This window comes from Crinia signifera, chromosome 2 (genome assembly GCF_055691185.1).
Source record: "Crinia signifera chromosome 2, ASM5569118v1, whole genome shotgun sequence".
In the NCBI taxonomy this organism is placed as follows: domain Eukaryota; kingdom Metazoa; phylum Chordata; class Amphibia; order Anura; family Myobatrachidae; genus Crinia; species Crinia signifera.
This window is the reverse complement of record NC_139218.1, coordinates 171,658,093-171,682,111: the sequence shown is the minus strand read 5'-3', so window position 1 is coordinate 171,682,111 and position 24,019 is coordinate 171,658,093. Positions and strand designations below refer to the sequence as shown.

At 42.2% G+C, this 24,019-nt stretch overlaps 1 protein-coding gene across 1 annotated transcript in view; it reads right to left on the bottom strand.

Annotated features, from left to right (window-relative positions):
* The window catches only part of CACNA1S (calcium voltage-gated channel subunit alpha1 S), a 761,524-nt gene that overhangs the window by 16,469 nt on the left and 721,036 nt on the right, over positions 1 to 24,019 (bottom strand). The window contains exons 33-36 of the mRNA XM_083173194.1: positions 13,039 to 13,198; positions 12,822 to 12,949; positions 2,022 to 2,118; positions 1,493 to 1,595 (exon numbers count right to left, since the gene is read on the bottom strand). Coding sequence (XP_083029320.1) covers positions 1,493 to 1,595; positions 2,022 to 2,118; positions 12,822 to 12,949; positions 13,039 to 13,198 — 488 coding nt within the window. The remainder of the gene's footprint in view (positions 1 to 1,492; positions 1,596 to 2,021; positions 2,119 to 12,821; positions 12,950 to 13,038; positions 13,199 to 24,019) is intronic.

Genomic DNA, 24,019 nt, shown 5'->3' with positions numbered 1-24,019 from the left:
TCTGTTGACATTAATACTTCCTTATTTCTGTATAATCTGTGAAGTTGCATATACTTAGTAGGTTCATAATGACACACACCTTCAATTGAGTAATTATCTAATTGAATAATTTATGGTGTGCATCTGTATCTCACTGTGTGATCTCTCTTGGGCCATGGGCAATTATTGAGGCGCAAATTTACTCTATTATTATTACTGAATAATAATCCTGTATTATCTCTTTGACCACCAGTCCAAAGGGAAGGTAAATACAGTTGACACTCAACTATGTATCATTTATCACTATTAAAGCATTCTCTCCTTGAGAGATTGGGGGAGTGATATATACCCTTGACAGGATATACTTATGAATTTGCATGAATTAGCATGACTCTTTTGACTGTCTTTATTCATAAAGTGATATTCCTCCCCACAAATACAGTACCTTTAATTTATTAATTGTTCAAATCAGAATGCTAAATTACTATTTGTAGACTGTATGATCTTACTTGCAGACCAAATGATACATAGAGTGAAATTTAATAGGATGAGAGATTCAGAAAGTGAGAGAATTGGTCAGAAGTCTCCAGTTTTCTTGAAGTAGCAATCATTTACACTTCAAAATCAAACTGGTTTTGCAGTGTCAACGATTGCAGCTTTAAAAAACTGGAGATTTCTTACCAAATCCAAGTTTTTGATCTTTAGTTGTGTCCATGTGTCTTTGTTTGCAAAACTCTAAGCTTAATAGGAAATATAAGTCCAGTTGTTGATGTGTCTTGACCCATTCATGTTGTTCTTGCAGCCCTGATCATCAGCCTAAGTGAATTTCGCTGTGTAAGACCCCCTATCTTGCAAACAGAGATTCAGCAAATGCTAGTGCTGTATACACAGCCTGGGTGAGAGTTACTGCGCATACCGATAGAAAGCTATTGGCTGCTCAGTCACTTGCCCTAGTTTCATTGCTTCCCTCAATTTATAATCCACAGTTAAGAAAGACAGTCCATAGGTAGACATCAAATGGCCGACATGCACAAGGTAGACATAGACAAAGGCTAAACATATGAAAATATCAACATACATTTTTTAGAATTTTTGTTGGTGTCAGTTTGTAAATGTTATAATGTGGACCCCAGATTAGTGTACAGCTTTGCACCAGGTGCCTTGTTCCAATGCGCTCAACACACTTTATCGTTCCCAGACCAAAAAAGAGGGGGAAAAACCCTCATGTTGACCTTTTCATGTGTCGACCATTGCAATGTTAATGTTTTCCTTGAGTAGACATTGGATGTCGACCTAGACACTCTCAACCTATTGACCGCATACCCAATACACTCCCACAACTTTGTCTCCTTTGAAAGGTTCAAGCTTTGATGATTTGCAGGAATAATGTAACTGTTTCAGTAAGCGAAATAATTAGAATAGTAGGCAATCATACAGTATAATAATAACTAAAGTATATATAAATAATATAAATAAAGAGTTTTGTACTGAAATTAGAAAGGTTTACACTCACCTTCAGTTTTTATCTTCAAAGCTGTCCTTACAAGTGAAAATAAAGTAGCATTAAATGTTACCGTACCATCACTGTTCAGTGGCATATTCATACTGACCAACCGCTAAAAAACAAAAAATAAGCATAAGACATATGGTAGATATAATACATGTACAACATATCAATATAATTTACCTAAGGATATTGCTTCTGGAAATGCACCTTATTTATACATTAATTGGGTTCAAAATTAACATGCTTGGGTTATAGTGCAAGGAAATAAGGAAGATATTGTATAGCATTATAATGGAATGCAGTTCTGACAATTATTTTATATTTTGTGCAAGACAGAACTGGTAAAGGAATCTGAGCAGGAAATATACATATACTAGATGTTAATGCCCTGTGCTTTTATGATTTACATGAGCAGAAGAATTACGTTCTAAACAAGGTAGATGCATGTGGTCAAGTGCATTTTCTAATTTACTAATCATGTCAATAATATTGAGTCAAAGTCCACATTCTTTCCCAATCAAGATATTTCCCCTACCTTACATGCCACGCGGTGGGGACAAAACTTTCCAAAACCTAGAGGGGGCTGAATTCTTCGCAGAAGAGTGACAACATCTAAATGTTTTATTCGTCCCCTGTGTAAAGGAGCAGAAAATCAAATCAGCTTTTTAAAATCCTTTTCATTTTAAAAGACCTATAAGGTCTATATGCGTTGGAGACATTTGCTTCTTCCACTTACTTATCACCAAGCAACCCCCCCCAGTGGAGTCGAGCAGACGGCACTCCACTGACAGCACACTCCGGGCATATTATAGTACCACAAACATCTCACTTTTCCGATGTAAACTTTGAATGATTGTAAGGCTTATCTCCCACAATGTATGCTCTATGGTGCACTGAATATGGTTGCCTCACCAGGTACGATCGGAATGAAAAATACATGGACCGGATAGTTATGGTGGGACCCTTCTCAGAGTGTCAGGTTACTGCAAGTTTGTGTCATCTCTTCTTTTTTGCAAATAATTTTTATTAAAGAATTTACTGACGTTACAATACATAAAAAAAAAAGGCCATCAAAGAACACATTTACAGGTGGCAGCGTTAAGTAGAACAATATAAGTAAGCAGTCATACAGTAATAAAACAAAAATAATGATTGCCAAAATTAAATACCCACGTCAGTCAAATATATCGGATGTATTAAAAATCATTCCAATAACTCACGCAAACTGAAAACACTAATTTAAAAAAATTAAAAGGAAAGGATATGAAGAAGAAAAGGGAAGAGGGAAGAAACAGAAGAAAGACCAGAGAAAAGGGAGACAAAGGAGAAATAGTGAAAAAGAGTCAGTCTCCCCTAAGAGAAGGGAATCCTTCACCTTTTAATCAGAGAATTGTAATGGTCTGTTTCTTTGAAGGCCAGCCAGGGATATCAGTTGGTGCTGAAAGATTCTGTTTGCATTGTTAATGCAGAGGTCAGATCCACCATAGTTATATAATGGTCTGCACAGCACTCCTGCATAATGGGGACCACCACCAACTTCCAATGTACAGGAATAACCACCTTTGAGGCACTAAGAATATGTCGAAGTAGAGTCATATTAAAATTGGAGTGAGGTGTATGTACCAAGTTCAAAAGCCAGAAACTAGGCCTTAGTGGCAGAATCTCACCTAGGATAATGCTAGTGGTTTCTACCACTTTCTGCCAAAATGGCTGGAGACGCGGGCAATCCCACCAGATATGCAGGAGTGTACCCACTCCTGTCCCACACCTCAAGGGACTCGCATTAGGGACTCCTGTATACATTTGCCTCACCAAAACCTAAAGGAGTGTGAAGTATTACCTGGTGGAAACAAGGGATTACCAAATAGTGGCATAAGGGGGAAAATTGGGGCTGAAATAAGGGGCTGGGAAGTAAGATGATGCCAACATGCGAAGGTAGGACCTGCAAGCGGATGTTAAGAAGCCAGGGTGAGTTTGAATTTAATAGAGGAAGTGAGGCCAATTCAAAATCTACCCACTGTTTTCTATCAAATTCACGTCTCCAGTCAACAATTCTCATAAACACTCTGATAGTACGATATGAAATACGGAAGCTGAGTCCCCCCTTGATGTTTCACCTTTATAGATGGCGATAGAGTCTGGAGGAGGTAAAATATTCATCTTAAAGACTCCTATTCTACCCACCCATGAAATCATCTTCCCACCCCAATTATGATGGTCTGAGTGTATTTTAACAAGTAATTTGGATAAAGTGGTAGATTTGGCTAAGCTCTCTATTCAGAATAACTCTATTCAGAAACAAGTATTTCAAATGAGTAAGATGCCACTTAAAGGGGGAGATTGCCTGAAGGACCTGTAAACTTAGCCAGTCCAATGTCAAATTCAAAGCTATAAACTTATCCAGGTTTTCCTTAAAATTGGAGAGAGTCCCAAAATGCCAAAATTTCCCTAGGAGGCTTGGTACAGAACTCAATGGATTAGAGATCACTGCAAGTAGATGCACAATCCCTGTATATTCACATTTTGATGAATGGCCCTCACCAGAGTCTCCATGCAGAGAACAATTATCAGTGGCAATAAAGGACAGCCCTGTCGAGTGCCATTTGCAATCTGAAATGGTATTGATAACTCTCCATTAACCCGCACACAAACTGACGGGCTATATTATAAAGCTCAGATTCTTTGAAAACCCATTGTACCCAGGCCCATATGCTCAAGCACCAAGTAGAAAATCCTAATCTACCCTGTTGGTCTTCATGCGGTTGAACACAGGGTTATTTATTGCTGGGGGGAACATGGGGTTACCACAGATGGGGATCCATACTATTCGAGTATGTGTCAAACCTAGTTTTGTGCACACCAGCCGCCATGCATTGAATATATCCCTGAAAAGAGGGTTCTCATAAATTTGTTTTGTTAATTCCTTGGGATTGGAATGAAGGAGAGCACCTGGGGAGTAGGGGAAAAACAGGGCACAATCCAACTCTGGAATTGAATGTACTGTCTCCTATTTGCCAGCCTACCGCAAAGCAGGACAGCAATAAGTGGGAGTAATTTAGTATATCTGGTAAGCAGAGACCTGCTGCTTTCTTGGGGAGCTCCAGTTTGGGTAGAGATATTCGAGTTTTTTTGTGGTTCCAGATACATTTGGAACATGCCTGTGTTAGCAGCTTGCTGTCATTGGTATTGATTTTTATGGGCAACATTTGTAGTTGTGGCATTAGTTGTATTACAACTGTTTTCACGACCTCTATTCTCCCCATTAGGGATAAGGGAAGGTGTTTCCAGTCATTTAAAGTTTTTACTAGTTTATCAATGATAGGGGGGGGGGATTTATTTTGTCTAGGTTAGCTAGTTTGTTTTGGATTTGCTCCTAAATATTTAATTTGGTTCGAGTTCATTTTAGTGTTTTTTTTGTTTTGTGACCACGTTCTGCTTTGGTAAGCTGCTCCAATACAAATGGTACTTCAAGGGTTTGGTGCTAAATTTAATAAAGGGGGGTATGTGATATGACTGGTCCGGGCGGGAGAGGATGGTAAAAATAAATGATGAAATATAAAAATAAAATAAATATAAATAAAAATAAAATAAAAATAGAAATAAAAATAAGTATAAAAATAAAATAAATATAAATAAATATAAAATAAATAAGTGAATAAAGATGGAATAAATTAAACCAAAAATATACCGTGCCATTTGCGGGTATACTATGCAAATTTTAGTGTGACCTGTAAGAAAAAAAGGATTATTTAAAAAAATGTTTACACTCCCTTGGAGTGGTGGAGAGTCTGTGCCTATCTGACCCTACTATGCGGCTGGTGTTATCTTTTGCCGCGTTCTCCGATCCCGGAGGTTGGCGGCGGGTGCTGCTGCACTTCCGAGCGGGATGCTTGTACTTGTGGCTGTGATCTGCTGCTACGGCTCCTATTGCCGGCGTGGAGGGAGGGTGGTCCCGATGTGCCGCTCTGAGGGGTGAAGTAGGTGGCAGTGCTTCTCCAAGCTGCTCCAACGCGTTTCGTGCCTAACAGGCACGCCGGCCCACCCTCCCCCTTCGCCGAATAGGAGCCGCGGCAGCAGATCACAACCGCCGCCATCCTCCGGGATCGGAGAACGCGGCAAAGGATAACACCAGCTTCATAGTAGGGTCAGATAGGCACAGACTCTCCACCACTCCAAGGGAGTGTAAACATTTTTAAAAATAATCCTTTTTTTCTTACAGGTCACACTAAAATTTGCATAGTATACCCGCAATTGGCACGGTATATTTTTGGTTTATTTTATTCCATCTTTATTCACTTATTTATTTTATATTTATTTATATTTATTTTATTTTTATACTTATTTTTTATTTCTATTTTTATTTTATTTTTATTTCTATTTATTTTATATTTATTTTTACCATCCTCTCCCGCCCGGACCAGTCATATCACATACCCCCCTTTATTAAACTTAGCACTCCTAGCACCAAACCCTCGAGTTCATTTTAATTGAATTAAGTGAGTCTCCCGCAGGAAATTTAGGTGGGGATCCCTGAATGGTCAGTAATTCCGATTTGTCAACGTTTACCTTATAGCCCGAAAAATTGACAAACTCTTGAAGAATTTGGAACACCGTTGGGATGGCGTAATGCGGATGTGACAAAAACAGCAACATGTCGTCCGCAAAAAGGGAGACACGTAAATCAATTTGTCTGACCTGTATACCTTGGTATTTGGGGGATTCCCTTAGAGTGATGTCAGAGGTTGGTAGAGTGATGTCCAGGGCCAGGACAAAGAGCATAGGCGACAGGGGCAGCCCTGTCTTGTGCCTCTAAGGATAGGCAAAGGTTTGGAAAGTGCACCATTACTGATAATGGAAGAGGTGGAATTATCATATAAAGTGGATAATAGGGTAATAAATTTATCTGGGAAGGCAAAGCGTCTTAGTGTGTCATACAGATGGTCCCAGTGCACCATGTCGAATGCCTTTTCTGTGTCTAAAGAAAGTATGGCTTTCGGGTCCTCCGACATGGCGCACTGGGCCACATACACTGTAGACAGAACTCTCCTAATGTTAATGGATGAGTTTCGTCACTTAACGAATCACGTCTGGTCAATGTGAATCACCTTTGGAAGAATTTCTTTCAGTCGTTCTGCTATGATTTTAGTTAGTAATTTATAATCAATGTTGAGCAATGAAATGGGTCTGTAGGAACTTGGGGCCATGAGATCTCTGCCAGGTTTGGGAATAACACGTATGTTGGCCGAATTAAAATAGGAGGGTAACTTATTTTTGTTAAGTATCTCGTTAAAGACGTTGTGTGAACCCATCTGGGCCCGGTGCTTTACCAGTCTTTAGGCCTGAAATGGCTCTAGAAACTTCCTCCTGTGTTATGTCTCTGGACAGTTGGTCTGAGTCTTTTGGGGACAATTTCGGGGTGGAAAGGTTTTCCCAGAACCTTGCTGATGATTCAGTATCAGGAGAGGTTTTTAAATAAAGTGAGGTGTAAAAGTGGCAGAGTACTTGTGCTATTTGTGAATTAGATTTTGTAAGGGAGCCTTGGGCGGTACGTAAAGGGTGTATTGTTGCTGGGAGTCTTTGGCCTTGTAGTAGGGAAGAGAGCAACTTGCTTTATTTGTTGCCAAACTGGTGGAAGCGGGCAGATTTTGTAAATGAGTATAGGGATACTGATTTTCTATTAGGTTTTCATATAGCGTTTTGGACTCTAAGTATGTTTGCTTATTTTCTGATGAGGGCATGGCTTTATAGTTTTGGAACCCTTCAGTGAGTTTGGATTGGGTTGCTAAATAGTCATTTTTTATTTTCTTTCTATAGGAGGACATGTGGGAGATTATTTCTCCCCTGATAGTTGCCTTGGAGGCTTGCCAAAAAAGTAACGGGTCATATATTAGTGTATTTGCATTGTCAAGGGCGTAGTTATCCCACGCTTTTAATACTATGTTTCTAATATATGCGGAGAAGGAAATGGTGGACGGGCATCTCCAAATTGAAGAGGTGGGTTGGGTGATGGCTAAATTTAGTTTGGCATGGACTATCCCATGGTCTGACAGGACCATTGGTGCAATATCAATATATTCTATTTTGGGTAGTAAGAAGTGTGAGGTCAATATATAATCTATACGTGACATTTGTCCTGTGGAGGCTGATAAACATGTGAAGTCCCGTTCAGTTGGGTGAAGGGCTCGCCAGGCGTCTATCAAATTTAGGTGGTTGCATAGCGACTGAATACCAAATTTCGGGAGGCGTTTAGGGTGTGCAGGGGGAAACTGTCTATCCAATTGAACTGAGGAAATCAAATTTAAATCACCACATATAATGACAGGTAAATGGTTATAAGGGGTTAATAGCGATACTAATTTTCTCATAAATGATTCAGAGTATTGATTTGGCGCATATACATTTAGACAAATAACCTCTCGTTGCTCATATTGTAAATGACACAAAACATATCTACCATTTGGATCGGGTATAGCTTTGACCACCACAATGTCCATGTGTTTTTTTAGCTAGAACCAGTACTCCCCTTGCCTTGGAAATGAATGACGCAGAAGCTAATGGTGTGTACACACGGTCAGATGTGCCTTAAGATACTATCCACGATCTGATCAGATCAGATCGTGGATAGTATCTTAAGGCACATCCGATAGGCATACAAGTCTGACTATATAGTGCAGATCTGCACTATATAGTCAAGGCAGACGAGACTTTCTGCCTTGCGATACGTGAACGCGCATCAGAATCGGATCGGGATTGCAAGGGTTAAAACCCTTGTGATCTGCATCCGATTCTATGTTGACTATATCGTCAACATCGGAAGGCAAAAAGTACCATGTGTACACACCATAACAGTGAAGTGCCATCATGTATCTCTATCTAGGTATGCAATGACATAGGATAAGATTGGTGCTCCCTCGACCAACTGTCTTGGATCTATAACAAAGGTCATGGGGGCCAGCAATCCACAGGGAGGGGGGGGGGAGGATTGGGAAACCATGCAAATTTTGCACAAGGGAAACACATATAATCAAAACACATAACAAACTAAACCATAATAGACCTTTCTTGGGGTACTTCCAGGTGTCGTTCCGGGGAGGGCAAAACTTCCCTCTCATGTGGAAACCACATTGGAATGTCCTTAGGCCTGACCGGCACTATATAAGCAATTATATCTAACCATTTAAATACGCTAATAATGGATTTAACCTTTCATGGTTTTTAACTCCGCCATTTAAATTCAAAAGTTTTTTGAAACGGTAGTTCAGCTGAGTCTCTGAGGCTGTCCGAGTGCAGGGGTCTTACTGGCTGAAGTTTTTGTTTCAAAGAAGACTGTCACACGTGTAACTTAAGCCAGTGACTCACAGTTGATGTTAAGGAATTGTAGCAGTCTCAGGTCCCTGGGGGGAGATTGTCATTGAGGGAACAGTCCCAGAAAGTAGTATGTGGAGAGACGGTTGCAAGATCACATGCTCATGGCAGCTTACATGACCCTCTTAATCACAATCAGACATCCTATCTCGTGCCTTGGGTGGGGGATCTTCCTCATCCAAGAAGCAGGAAGTATGTTGCTGACATGAAGTCCTTAAATGAGGTGCCATCATATATCCTTAACTTCGCTGGGTATAATAAGGTGAACATTTTTTGCAATTTTTAATTCACATGTTATGTGTGCACTCTTGTTTGATGCTGACGAGGAGACGCTGGGAGAAGTGTCTCTGTCTCCCTGACAACGCAGCCACCTCCTGCACGATACAGCTGCTGGGATATGACGTCATTGGCGCTGGACGGAGGCGGACAGCGTGGACAGGCGGATGGATGGACAGCTTCCCCAGCGTCGATTGGTGAGTATCCTTATATCTGTAATGTCTTCACTATTGTGTGCCATCTGATGAAGAGGACTAGCTCCCCGAAACATTATTACCGTAAATGCACCCAGTTTCACCTGGATCCAACGCCTGTATTAAGTCTTAGAGTACCGCCCCCCACGCCAGATATATATATATATATATATATATATATAAATAATGTGTAATGGGCATTACAGTGTGTGGCATAATGTGTAATTGCCATTAAGGTGTGTGGTATAATGTGCAATGGGTACTACGTTGTGTCGTAATGTGTATTTGGCATAACTGTGTTATGGACATTACAGTATGTGGCATAATGTGTAAGGGTCATTATGGTGTGTGGTATAATTTATTTTTTTATTTACAGTTTCTTATATAGCGCAGCATATTCCGTTGTGCTTCACAATTGGAAACAACAGTGATTAAACAAACTGGGTAGCTACAAACCAATATGGAGGTAGGAGAGCCCTGCTCGCAAGCATATAGTGTATGGCATATTGTCTAATAAGCATTGGTTCTTCATAAATTCTTTGTGTTTTTCTTTAATTTGGGGGGAGGGAGGGCATATTTTTACTGTTCGCACTGGGGACCTAATTGGCAAGAAACAGTCCTGTTTTTCTTTTAACAAAAATGGGAAGGGGGAGCGCCAGAATTTATTTTGGCAGGGGGGAGCAAAATTTCTAGTTATGCCACTGTCCAGGGCCGTCTTTTCGTATGTATATGTTGCAAAGAAGAAGAAAGGTTAGAGACTTTTTGGGTGCACTCTGGGTCTGTCGTAAAAGATTCTGACTTGTATGTGCTATTTTACATGTACTTGCGTTTCAATATCTTGTACCCCTTACTGTTATCCAAATTAAAAAAGAGGGATAAAAGAGCGCTGGAAATACTTAATGTCTCTGCTGCCGTCTAGGGGGGATACTCAACCCCTCTTGAAAGAAAGACAATTTATAAACACAGTAGACGGCGCTAAGAGACACTATAGACACTATACTGTGGGGGCATATGTGTATCTGTCATTGTGGGGCATATGTGTCTCTGGCACTGTTGGGGCATATGTATATCTGCCACTGTGGGGGCATATGTGTCTCTGGCACTGTGGGGGCATATCTGGCACTGTGGGGCATATGTGTATCTGGCACTGTGGGGGAATATCTGGCACTGTGGGGGCATATGTGTATCTGTCACTGTGAGGGCATATCTGGCACTGTGGGGCATATGTGTCTCTGGAACTGTGGCGGCATCTGTGTATCTGGCACTGTGGGGGCATATGTGTCTCTGGCACTGTGGGGGCATATCTGGCACTGTGGGGGCATATGTGTATTTGGCACTGTGGCGGAATATCTGGCACTGTGGGGGCAAATCTGGCACTGTGGGCATCACATTGTGCGGTGTAATGGGCATCATGGTATGGGGTGTAATGGGTATTACGGTGTGGGGAGCATTGGGTAATTGCCATCACAGTATGGGGTGCAATGGGCATCAAGGTGTGCGCCATAATGTGTAATTAGCATCACAATGTGCAATCTGCAGGTACACAATACAATCAAGGTACAGGCCACGCCCCCTTATGATAGGCCACATGCCTAATTTTTCAGCGCGCGCACAAGCATTCAGCCTTCCGGGTAGATGGGGGGTATGGGCCAGTGCTCTGGACTTGCCCCCTAGGCTAAAAGTTGCCAGCCAGCCCCTGCTTACAAGCACTTATAAGCAGTGGTCGAAGTGGGGCGGTATACGGGGGTATGCCATACCGCCACTTTAATCTGAAGATAAAAAAAAAAACTTTTTTTTCCCCCTCAGGATGCTCTCTGATCACTCAGCAGCGCATATTGTGCTTTTGTAATACCCCTGTACAACGGGGCAGTCTGGCAGGGGACGTTGATGGACAGGGGGGTGTCCGAAGGTGCGCACTATATTCACTCTTTACTTTTCCATACCCCCACTTCAAAATTTCCATACCCCCACTTCAAAATTTCCACTTCGACCACTGCTTATAAGTATGCACTGATTTTATGCATTTGCATACATTTCCCAGCATTTGATCTTCTGCTAAGCAGTTATTTCAGAAATCACAGTCTTTTTTAATTGAGTGTGTTCACCTATGAGGTCTATATAGTACTGATGTTGTACACTTTGAAAAAATCATGAACAAATCATGCTATGTTTATTATAAGAAGTACAGTCTATTTAATACAGGTATTATATGTGAAGTAAAGAGTCATGTTATATGACATATCATGCTATCTTTTGCTATATACCACTCAGCTACCTTAAATTGAATAAATGTCCCCTGATCTCCTTATGTAATTTCTATAAGGCCATAAATTTCTGTAATTTCTATAAAGCCATGAATTGTTATAAGGCCATGATATTTTTTTTTTTATGTAATTATGTGTATAATTTGAATACATTAAGGGTCTTTATGTTAAGCCCAGTCTACTGGGTAAATAACCTGGTGAACTGAATAGAATGGTTACTCCTGTATATGCAGTAGGAAGTAATTGAAATTGACTTGTATATGACTTAAAGATCACTACACCCCTTTAGGGTCGCCATAAATTGAGGCGAAGTCTGAGGTGGATTGGATTGGTGTATCTGTTTTGCCCCAAAGAGGGTGGAGTTTATACATAGACCTCTAATGTCATGGTAGGTAAATTAATTATTATCACCTACCCACCTAAAATAAATTCAGAACCTTAGCCATTAATTGAATAACCCTACTTCTCCTTAGGCTACCATTTAAATCTAAATTAGATCTGCCTGTACTAAAGAATTTTCCTGAAGGGTTAACCGTCTATCCAGGAATTGAATACCTGTGGTAAGACACCCAATAAAAAGCTCCACCATACACATTAGTGTATATTCTCCATCGTCCTTTTCTTTCGCTTGCTCACCCTCTGATCCCAAATATTGTTATTATATTCTTTTATAGATAGATTTTATACAGTGTGAAGACACTTTCTTTACATCAATATTGTCAAGATTATAAAAAAACCTTTTATGGTATGTATACCCCATACCTACTTTTATAATAAATATGTTGGTTTAGGTGTTTTTGTAAAAACACTTATATTATGTCTTGTTTTATCTGTACCACTTGTAGCTATACCCCTGACGAAGTCTTGTGCGATGAAACGCGTTGGGTTTTATGAATGAAGGATCACTTATTCTAATAGGAGTCTCCTTCTTATTTCGGAAAACGGATGAAAAAATGTTTTAATTTCTGATAAGAGTACCAGTGGATATGGACTAATTGTGGACTAATAGGTGGTACTAATTATAGCGCACTCCAATAACCCCCCTTTTGTATCTTTTTACACCCTTGATTCTCACTAACAGGAGAACCATATCGGAGAAGCTGCTGTCCCTTTAGGATCAGCGCACTACGGAGGTTAAACCATTGTTTATATATATATATATATATATATATATATATATATATATATATATATATATATCAATAAAAACACACATTTACACATTCATTTGCCTACTTTGCTTCGGGATCATATTCCGCCCATATTCGTTTAAATTCATCCAGATGGTGTGGACCCAGAATTGACCAATCACGGGTCAGGTAGTCAAAATTGTCCATAATAACAGCCACAAAGAGATTAATTATCTGAAAAACAACACATTATACATGAGTGTGTATCCCACACAGATTGTGCAATAGATTACATTCTGAATGATGTATTTAAATAAACGTACCAAGAAAGCACACAACATATAGAAACTTATGAAGTAGAAGTATGCAAAGCCTGTTCCGCATGTGTATTCTTCACCTGGCAAAAAATCAGACTTTGGGTCACATAGCTTCCCATATGAACAGGCTAAAAGGATTTCATGCCAGGCCTCCCCAGTAGCACACCTGAAAAAGATTTACAAAGATAGCAGTAACATTTTTTTTTCAGTTCTAAAATAACCATATGATCTACCAAACATCCTTTTGGAAAATATGACATGTTTAAACTTAAAATTTTAGTATCTTTTAAGCTATACCTTTTTTGTGTGAAATGTGCCCTAACCATACCTCCCAACTTTTAAGTCAAGGCAGGAGGGACATCGGCACGCGCAGCCAAAATTTGGGGGCATGGCCTGGATGCAAGAGTGAATGGCCTACAAACCGCATCATTCCCATGAGGTCACACCCCCATTTTGCCAATGTATGGGCATGGCCAGCAGCTCTGTAAGATTGCTGGCCAGTCCCCAGCCCCTCTGCTTGTGGGAACAGACACTGTGTGCATGCACAGCTAGGGGGTGGGTTGCTGACGCCACATGACATCAGCACCCACCACCTCTTGGCGGACAACGACGGAAATAAAAGTCAGTTCAGACTAACGTTTATTTCTGAAGCCGACCATCAAATGATTACGCCCCCCTCCGGCTGCATGCGAGGGCATGTGTACACATGCCCTCGCATGGTATATGGTACCAAGGTTATTGTACCGAGGGTACCGAGGGTATTCAGCAGCAGGAGTGGGGGGTGGGGGGGTGGTGGTGTTCGACCGGGTGGCGTTAAGCCACTCGCTAAGCAGCGAATGACCAGCACTTAGTGAACAGCCGTTAATCAGGGCCATACAGTAAAGGTTCCATCAGTAAGTTACATTGGCACCACCATCTGGCAGTCACCTTAAGAACTATACCCCCACAGTACAACAGTACACAGCTCAAAGAGAAGAGTATGCAGAAGCGGCCACTTAAGCAACAAAGGGATAAATAAATAAGAATAAACTAAATAAATGTAAAGTAATATAGTACAGGAAAAGCCTTGCATGTAGAAATTTTAGATAGTATAACAGAAGTATTATTAAAAAGGAGACATTTGCAGATTGAAGTGGACACATGGACAGAGATTTCTAGACAGTTTAAAGCAATAATAATAATAATAATAATAATAATAATAATAATAATAATAATAATAATAAAATATATGGTTATTAGAGTGTTAGTGGAGTGGAGTGTTTGGCCATCTATGAATTTTCATTTTTATCAGAATTCACCATTCTGACAAACTAGCTCCCACAAAATAATCAATCTCTAGGCTTGTCTTATTTTCTCTATTTGTCTATTTTACCATAATGTTTCGTGCCCCTTATCAGTAACTATTTTATTTGCTTTACCAACACAGATGTTGGAGCGTTCCTTGGGCGCTAGATGTTATAGTTTTTCTCTTGCAGAAAGATAGTACCCAAAAAGAAAGAGAAAAAAGTGTAACACTGTAAGACTTCTTAATATTCAAAAAAGAAAACACTTAATTATTTGACTTGTACTAAAGATATATGTCAAGGTAGACACAAGCATTTATTGAGGGACAAAGTCCTGTCACCAGTAAGCTCCACTTTCTTCCTCATTGAAGATGAATAACTCAAATAAAAAATATAAGGTAGGAGAACATCATAGTGCATTAAAATTTAATAAAAACAATTGACAGAGAGATAAATCAAAGGGACTCTCACCATACGGTTTTGTCCACAAATACATGTAGACAAAATAAGCAGAAGGTGTAAATCAAATACAGTCGCCCCTGGAAGTGCTGATGTAAGCTCTGCACAAGATCTGCATCTCATCCACACTCATTACTCGCTCCCACCTACACTTGCAGGATTTTTGTAGGGTGGCACCCACCTTATGGGAATGCCCTTCCACGCACACTAATGCTGCTTTCAGACCGCAAAACTGGCTTTGACCCTGTATTTGGAAACGTTTCCAAAAACGGGTCTGCCAGGTAAAACCCCTTTCACACCGCATCTCTTAAACGGTATATTACCGTTTAAGTGCGTTTTTTTTGCACTGGCAGACCCGTTTTTGGAAACCTTCCAAATACAGGGTCAAAGCCAGTCTTCAGCGACCCCCCCCCGCGCGGGTTAACACATACAATCCCGTTAACCCCTCCGCACCCCCAACCCCGTTAACCCCTCCCCGCATTGTGTTTAAGAACACCCCCCCCCCTCCGTGAAGTCGGTACCTCCTCACGTTGCAGTTGATCGGCAGCCGCAGTACTGTACCACGGCTGGCTTCGCGTATGAAAAAAATAAGGAACTTTCTGAAAATGGCTGCCCCATAGGAAACCCCATTTAAAAAAACTGTCTTTCGTACGGGGGCAGCCATTTTCCGAAAGTCACTTTTCTTATAAGAAAAGTGACTTTCGGAAAATGGCTGCCCCCATACAAAAGACAGTTTTTTTAAATGAGGTTTCCTATGGGGCAGCCATTTTCAGAAAGTTCTTTATTTTTTTCATACGCGAAGCCAGCCGTGGTACAGTACTGCGGCTGCCGATCAACTGCAACGTGAGGAGGTACCGGCTTCAGGGGGGGGGGGGGTGTTCTTAAACACAATGCGGGGGGGGTGTTAACGGGGGTGGGGGTGCGGAGGGGTTAACGGGTTTGTATGTGTTAACCCGCGTGCGGGGGGGGGGGGGCGGCGGCGGCCTCCTGCGCAATGAATATTTAATGAGCGCATTAAATATTCACTGCACTGAATTTAGGACCCAGCTTATTGGCTGGGTCCTAAATACCGTTTCAGAGCCGATTTGAGCCTAAAATACCGGTTCTGAAACGGGTAGGACCCTGCATTTTAGCCGGTTAGAAAAAACGGTATTTTCTAACCGGTTAAGTGGTCCTGCACCTTTCAGACCGCACAGATTACCGTTTTAAAACGGTAAAAAAAAACCAATATACCGTTTACAAAGTGCGGTCTGAAAGGGGCATAAGACTCCTCTAGTCTCCAAAATTTCAAGCGTTCCATGAAAACTCTCTTCAGGCTAGCTTATCATATTCAGGACCCCCACACAACCTCCAGTAGCATTCATATCTAATTGCATCCCATCAGGACCATCTTGTAATCTGATGGGACTGTCATGCTAAGGAATTCTATCATTATGTATCCCTCCTATTATCCCTATAGATTGTAAGCTTGCGAGCAGGGCCCTCCTACCTCCATGACGGTTTGCATCTACCCAGTTTGTTTAATCACTGTTGTTTCCAATTGTAAAGCGCAATGGAATATGCTGCACTATATAAGAAACTGTAAATAATAAATAAATAAGGCTAGAGTCCTCTGAAAGTTCCTCTGTCATCCACCAAACCGACCGGTTTTGATACTATGCAGTATCTTTCTCAAGGCAAGATGCAACATCTAGCGCCAAAGGAATGCTCCAATATCTGTGTTGGTATTGTATGTTCTCCATTGAAGTGGTTCTTCAATTTTTGGTAGCAGTACCTTAGGCTGCTTTTTTAAGTGCATGATATACTGGTTTATAAATTGTCTATATATTTTATTTGCTTATATAATATAGCATACTGCACTTTGTGAAATAAGCTTCATTATGTAATTTAACAACTGGTGTTAAATTATTAGCATTATAAGCTATGTAGAGCTTGTAATGCATATTGCATATCCATATTCATATTACATTCGATTATATTTGCAGCATGTGCTGCACGCTGAGCATTTTTGTTGATTGCTATTGACTTCCATGTTCAGGAAATAGACCCCCAGTTAAACTTACTAATGATTGTGTACTTAACCAACTTATATTATTAACAAAGATGCCTGCTAAACTAAAATTCCCTGAACCTACCTCTCTCCAGTTTCAGTGCATGGGTTAAATCTCCACCTTGTCTATACACAGCACACAAAGGTGATTAACAGGGGTGTTACTTATTAATGAGTAGTGCTTTAGAAGGAGGTTAGGGTTGGGGTCAGTGAGCCTGATGCTTGGTCAGCTGGCTGGTCAATCGATAGGTAATCATTGCATACAGTGGTTCCCAAACTGTGTGCCTAGGCACCCTGGGGTGCCTCAGGACACTTGCAGGGGTGCCTTGGGTTGGTGGACTAGGATCAATTCATATAATGAGTGGTCAATGTAACAGGCAAAACCAGTGCTAGTGGCTGCCAATCATAATATATGTGCACAAACAGAAGCAAATCATGTCCTTCACCAGATAGCTGTGACATATAAACTCAATGTACTTAATTTAATATTTTTTTCTGAATTTATTGATAAAAAGCATTTGGCCTAGGGGTGCCTTGAAAATGTTTTGGTGCTCTAGGATGCCGTGTTTCAAAAAAGTTTGGGAACCACTGGTATAGTTAGTGACATGGTCGCAGAAATACATTGCTGATGTGTCTGATGCAACCACAAAGAAAGAGAAAATATAATGATGCACTCTGTACAGCACCAAGCACTTTTCAAGAATTCAGGAACCTAAAAAGCTGCTCAGCTAGGATTCTCCTATTAGCTGCACAGCTGCTGTGGTCCCAAAGTTACCATATCCCTTTATTCTTGGGCATATCTGATTGGACATAGAAACATAGAATTTGACGGCAGATAAGAACCATTTTTCCCATCTAGTCTGCCCCTTTTTTTCACCCTTCAGGTAAACTCAACCCTTTTTAATCCTTATTTCTTTGTAAGGATATTCATATGCCTATCCCAAGCATGTTTAAAGTGTTCTACTGAAGTAATTCTTTCTAACATTTCCCCTGAACCTACCTCCCTCCAGTTTCAGTGCATGTCCTCGTGTTTTATTACTTCTTTTCCTTTGAAGAAAATTTCCCTCCTGTACTATGTAGATCTTTTCTACAAGATCTACATAGTACTTTAGATCTTTTAGTCTATCCAGGTAAGTTTTGTGATGTAGGCCATGCACCATTTTAGTTGCCCTTCTTTGTACACTCTCCAGTGTATTTATATCCTTCTGAAGATATGGTCTCCAGAACTGGACACAGTATTCCAGATGAGGTCGTACCAATGACCTATAAAGTGGCATTATTACGTCTTTTTTTCTGCTACTGATACCTCTCCCTATGCATCCAAGCATCTGACTAGCCTTCCTCATTGCTTTGTTACATTGCCTCCCTGCCTTTAAGTCACTTGAAATACTGACTCCTAGATCCCTTTCCTCCTCAGTAGTTTCCATTATAGTACCCCTGATACACTGGCTGAACATGGGTTTCTGCATATAGGTACAATACCACTACTCATCCCACGCCTTGCCCAAGAAGATGAGGAAAACAAGCTCGAGGGACTTTGTTGCGAAAACTCTGATGCCATCAAATGGTATTGAAGACTGGTCCACAATTATAAGATATGTTTCATACAAGAATGTGTTAGGGCTTAATGATTTTACCCTAGAAGTGCATTTAATTCTGTTGTTGAAATTAATGGTTAATGGTGTAGCGAAAGCTGCCAGGTAGGCAGAAGCATACTGTAGGCAGGGCCGTTTCTAGAGGCGGACAAGCCGTGCAGCCGCCCGGGGCGCCGCACGGCTTGTCCGCCTCTGTTTAGCAGCCAGGGCGCCCGCCAGCTTCCCCCACGCCGCTGTCCCCCCCCCGCACGCACGCCCCGTCTGCCGCCCCAAAAAGATGATCTCTCTGGTGGACTTGGAGGGGAGAGGAGCGCATAAGTCTCTCCTTCCCCTCGCTGTGTCACTCGGCTGTTAGCCAATCAGCTCGCGGGCCGGCAGCCAATAAGGAGCCAGCCCGCGAGATATGATTGTCTGACAGCCGTCACAGTGAAAGGGAAGGAGAGATGCGCTATGCGCTCCCCTCTCCTCCCCTGGGAAACAGAAGCAGCGGCGGCGGCGGCAACGGGACTCGGAGACCCGGACTCTGCTCTCCCCAGCAGCAGCAACGGTGAGTTGTGCTGCTGCTGGGATATTATCCTCTGGCACTGTGGGGGCATATAGGTCGGGCACTGAGAAGGGCAGATGTGTGGCACTGTGGGGGCATATTTGCCATTGTGGGGGCATATTTGGCATTGTGGGGCATATGTGTGGCACTGTGGGCGCATATGTGTGGCACTGTGGAGCATATTTGGCAATGTGGGGGCATATGTGTGGCACTATGGGGGCATATATGTGGCACCGTGGGGGCATATTTGGCACTGTGGGGGCATATCTGTGGCACTGTGGGGGCAAAGCTGTCACTGTGGGGGCATATATGGGTGGCACTGTGGGGGCATAGCTCTCACTGTGGGGGCATATATGTGTGGCACTGTGGGGGCATATATGTGAGGCACTGTGGGGGCATAGCTGTCACTGTGGGGCCATATGTGTGGCACTGTGGGGGCATATCTGCCACTGTGGGGGCATATATGTATGGCACTGTGGGGGCATATTAGTAAACGGCATCAGTTGTGCGGCAGCGGCGTGTTGGACATAATGTGTAATAGGCATTACGTTGTGGGGAGTATTGTGTACTTGCCATCATGGTGTGCGGCGTAATATGTAATGTGTAATTGGCATCACGGATAAAAAAGTGTATAATGATTTAAGTAGCCTGTCATTGTTTGGCCTTGATCTGTGAGGCATACTAGGTAACTGTGTGGGGCTTTATATTTTTATGTCACCGTGTGGTCTTCAGCCCGCCAACTTAAGTGTGGGAGGACAATGACAATTCCTGCGGTAACCAATGTCTGGACATGCAGGTTGCAAAAGTGAGATGTAAGGTAATTGTTTTGCTGCTAGACCACGCCCTTATTTTAAGCCACAACCCCTTTTAAAATAAACCACGCCCCCTACTTCGGCGTGCGCGCCTTCGGCGCGCGCAATTTCTTGTATTTCATGATATGTATTTGGGGGGGGGGGGGGGGGGGCGCATTTTGAATTTTTTTGCCCTGGGAGCTAAATTGTCTAGAAACGGCCCTGACTGTAGGCGCCGATTTATGTTTTTGCTGGTAGGTGCTCAAGCCAAAATTATAAAGTGCTTCATGGGGAAGGGGCATGGCCACAAAATAATACCAATTTATATTATGCAGCACAGTGGTCTCCAAAAGTACTACAGAATCTGAGTCAGTGGTTCTAAGGGTTATAGTGGTACTGGCTCCACTAGGGAGCTGTTTTTGCACATCTGCACACCAAATATTTGTAGTGTTTCAGGAGGAGCCCCAAGTCATTTAATCAAAGAAGGGGGTGCTGTTCCCAACAGTCGAGTATACAATATTTTTGAGACAGAAGAAAAAAGAGACTGTTATGTGGGGAGCGCACTGAAAAGAAAGGATTCTTAAAATATAGCTTTTATTATTTTATCATTAATATTCCCCCAATTTTACTGTGTGGGGATTGTAGTTTGCAGCGAAAAATAGAGGTTAAAAAAAACGTACAGACACATACACACACAATGTGCTCAAAAGAAAGAAATGAGGTGTTTTAAAATCACACTCGGATCCAATTTGAAAAATGTTTGTTTGATATTTGCCAATGGTATTGTGTAACATATAATTGTTCTCTTTATTGGTATACCAATTATATACCTACCACACGTTTATAACCGTGTGGTAGGTTTTTTGCTAAACTCAAATATTTATAAGGATTTATATAATGCCTGATGTCCTGTTGTGGTACACTTTAATCCTCCACCATCAGTTTATGATAAATCTTTGGGTGCCACCTACTGGTGGTTAATCAGGTTTACACCAATTTATTCAAATAGGACTTCTATTGGAAGTGTTTTATTTTTGCAACACTTGATTATAATTAATCTTTTGGTGCCACCTACTGGTGGTTGTTCGTGTTGCACTGATTTTTGGTGTATTTGGTCAGAAAGGACTTATTTGCACAGTCAAATTATTTATCAGAAAAAGGTAATTTCTTTTGAGAAGCAAAAATAATTCAAACAGACATTAACACACGGAGTACAGAGTATCTCTGTTGGTATATTTGTACATTTGAGCAGAGATATTGCTCAGATGTACTGGTGCGCCCGGGTAGGTGTATCATGTGTAAATTATGGCAGAGTTAAATTTTATGCCCATTTCAGACCGCACTTAAAAACCGGTATTTTGCAGATTTTTAACGTTTTAAAACAGTAATCTGTGCGGTCTGAAAGGTGCAGGACCACTTTACCGTTTTACAAAAGCCGATTTTGTAAAAAGGTAAAAATGGAGGGTCCTACCCGTTTCAGGCCCGGTATTTTGGCATCAAAATCAGGTCTGAAACGGTATTTAGGACCCAGCCAATGAGCTGGGTCCTAAATTCAGCGCTGTGAATATTTAATGAGCGATCATTAAATATTCACAGCACTGGAACCGCGTCCCACCCCCCGCGCGTGGGTCGACTCCCCCTACCCACCCCCTGCAAAGTGTTAAACCCCCCCGTGCAGCCGGTACCTCCGTAATTTGCGGATTCCGGCAGTGCAGTATGGTCGGAAGCACTCATGAAAAAAGTGTCTTTCAGAAAATGGCTGCCCCATAGGAAAACCTGTTTTAAAAAACTGTCTTTGGTATGGGGGCAGCCATTTTCCGAAAGTCACTTTTCTTATAAGAAAAGTGACTTTCGGAAAATTGCTGCCCCCATACCAAAGACAGTTTTTTAAAACACGAACCAGACATAACAGCAGGAGGACCTTTGCGCGGCGTAACCGCGCAGCAAAAAGGGGGCGTGGCCCCATGGAAAGGAGGCGTGGTATCACAAAAAGGGGTGTGGTATTACACTTTAGACCAGGCATGTCCAACGTTGGCCCTCCAGATATTGTGAAACTACACATCCCAGCATGCTTTGCCACAGTTTTGCTATTAGAGAATGCTAAAACTATTGCAAAGCATGCTGGGATGTGTAGTTTCAAAACATTTGGAGGGCCAACGTTGGACATGCCTGCTTTAGACCACTTACAATTACACATCAGGCCACACACCATAATGCCCATGACACATTGTGCCACACATCATGATGCCCATTACATACTATATAACAAACCGTAATGCCCATTACATATTTGCCACATAAGTGCTGCTTACCTACGTGCTCATTGCTAGGGGGTTCTTGCTTGATGGCACCATAGTACCCATTACACATGATGCCGCACACCGTAGTACCCATTACACATGATGCCGCGCACCATATTACCCATTACACATGATGCCACACACCATAGAACCCATTACACATGATGCCGCGCACCAAAGTACCCATTACACATGATGCTGCACACATAGGGGGAAATTTACTAATATGGATTCGTAGAAAAAAGGAGTATTTGTAGGGAGAAATACACCTTTTTTTTACGAATTTGTATTTTCGGGATTTACTATCCCAAAAATACAACAATTCGTAGTCCTAAAGATGGAACATTCGTATTTGTATTTACAAATACGAATGTCTACACCATCGATAGGATACGACAGGAATCACCATTCAAAAGAATGGTGGTTCCTGATTTACTAAGCAGCCGTATAGAAAATATGGCTGCTTTTGTCCACGAAAATACGGCAGAAAAATAGAACACCATTTTCCTGTCGTATTTGCTTTAAGCCTGCACGGATCAGTCAGATCCGTGCAGGCTGCGGTGTAAAAATAAATAAAAATAAAAAAATAAATAAACAGCCGAAACCAGCACCAGGCTGACGGAGCCTGGAGCCGGTAATTAAAAATCAGGGAACCCGACAAATAGGGGTTCCCTGATTTTTAACAACCAGCCCCAGGCTCCTGCTCTGGGGCTGGTTTCCAAAATATGGGGGACAAAATGACTGGGGGTCCCCCGTATTTTAAGAACCAGCCCCAGGCAAAACCAGCCAGCAGGGTAATGCCACAGCCGGGGGGAGACTTTTTATGCAAGTCCCCCCCGGCCAAAGCATTCATCCCTACCGACCAGTCAGCCTGGCCAGGGGCCCTGGGGGAGTAGGGACCCCCCCAATGAAGGGGTCCCCCCCCTCCAGGACTTACCTGACCAGGCTGAAGCCTGGTACTGTCCCCGATGCCCCTGGGCGGTGGGCATCGGGCTGATTATGGTGTAAAAAAAAAAGATAAAACTATTGTTTTTTACTGTGGCACTACAAGTGCCAGCAAGCCTCCCCAGCAAGCTGGGACTTGGAGAACCACAAGTCCCAGCCTGCTGGGCATTAAAGGGCCTGCTGGCACTTATAGTTCCACAGTTAAAAAAATAGTACACAAAACACACTGACACACATTTTAAATAAAAGTTTAATACACACATCACAAACCCACTGATACTTACCTATCTTGATCCCGTCGGTAGGTCGCTGGCTCCGGTGTCGGCGGCTCCAGTGTCGGCGGCTCCAGTGTCGGCGGCTCCAGTGTCGGCGGCTCCAGTGTCGGCGGCTCCGGGGTCGGCGGCTCCGGGGTCGGCGTCCTGTCTGAAGAAAATCCATGTTGGACCTGTGGAAGTAAATCCTACTCACCAGGTCCTCCATGGATGGTCTTCTGTCTTCTCTCTTCTTTTCCAGGACTTATTTCTTTATCTTCTTTCTTCTGTCTTCTTCTTTCTTTATGCTGCCTGCAGCTCCCGGGACTTTCAGAGCTGGAGAGATGTTGCCTCCTCGACGTCTGGACTAAGAATGAATTCTAACCAATCAGGAGCTGACTTTACTGGCTCCTGACTGGCCACTAGGCGGCTCCTGATTGGCTAGAATTCATTCTTAGTCCAGACGTCGAGGAGGCAACATCTCTCCAGCTCTGAAAGTCCCGGCAGCCGGCAGCTTGGAGAAAGAAGAAGACAGAAGATAAAGAAATAAGTCCTGGAAAAGAAGAGAGAAGACAGAAGACCATCCATGGAGGACCTGGTGAGTAGGATTTACTTCCACAGGTCCAACATGGATTTTCTTCAGACAGGACGCCGACCCCGGAGCTGCCGACACTGGAGCCGCCGACACCGGAGCCAGCGTCCTACCGATGGGATCAAGATAGGTAAGTATCAGTGTGTTTGTGATGTGTGTATTAAACTTTTATTTAAA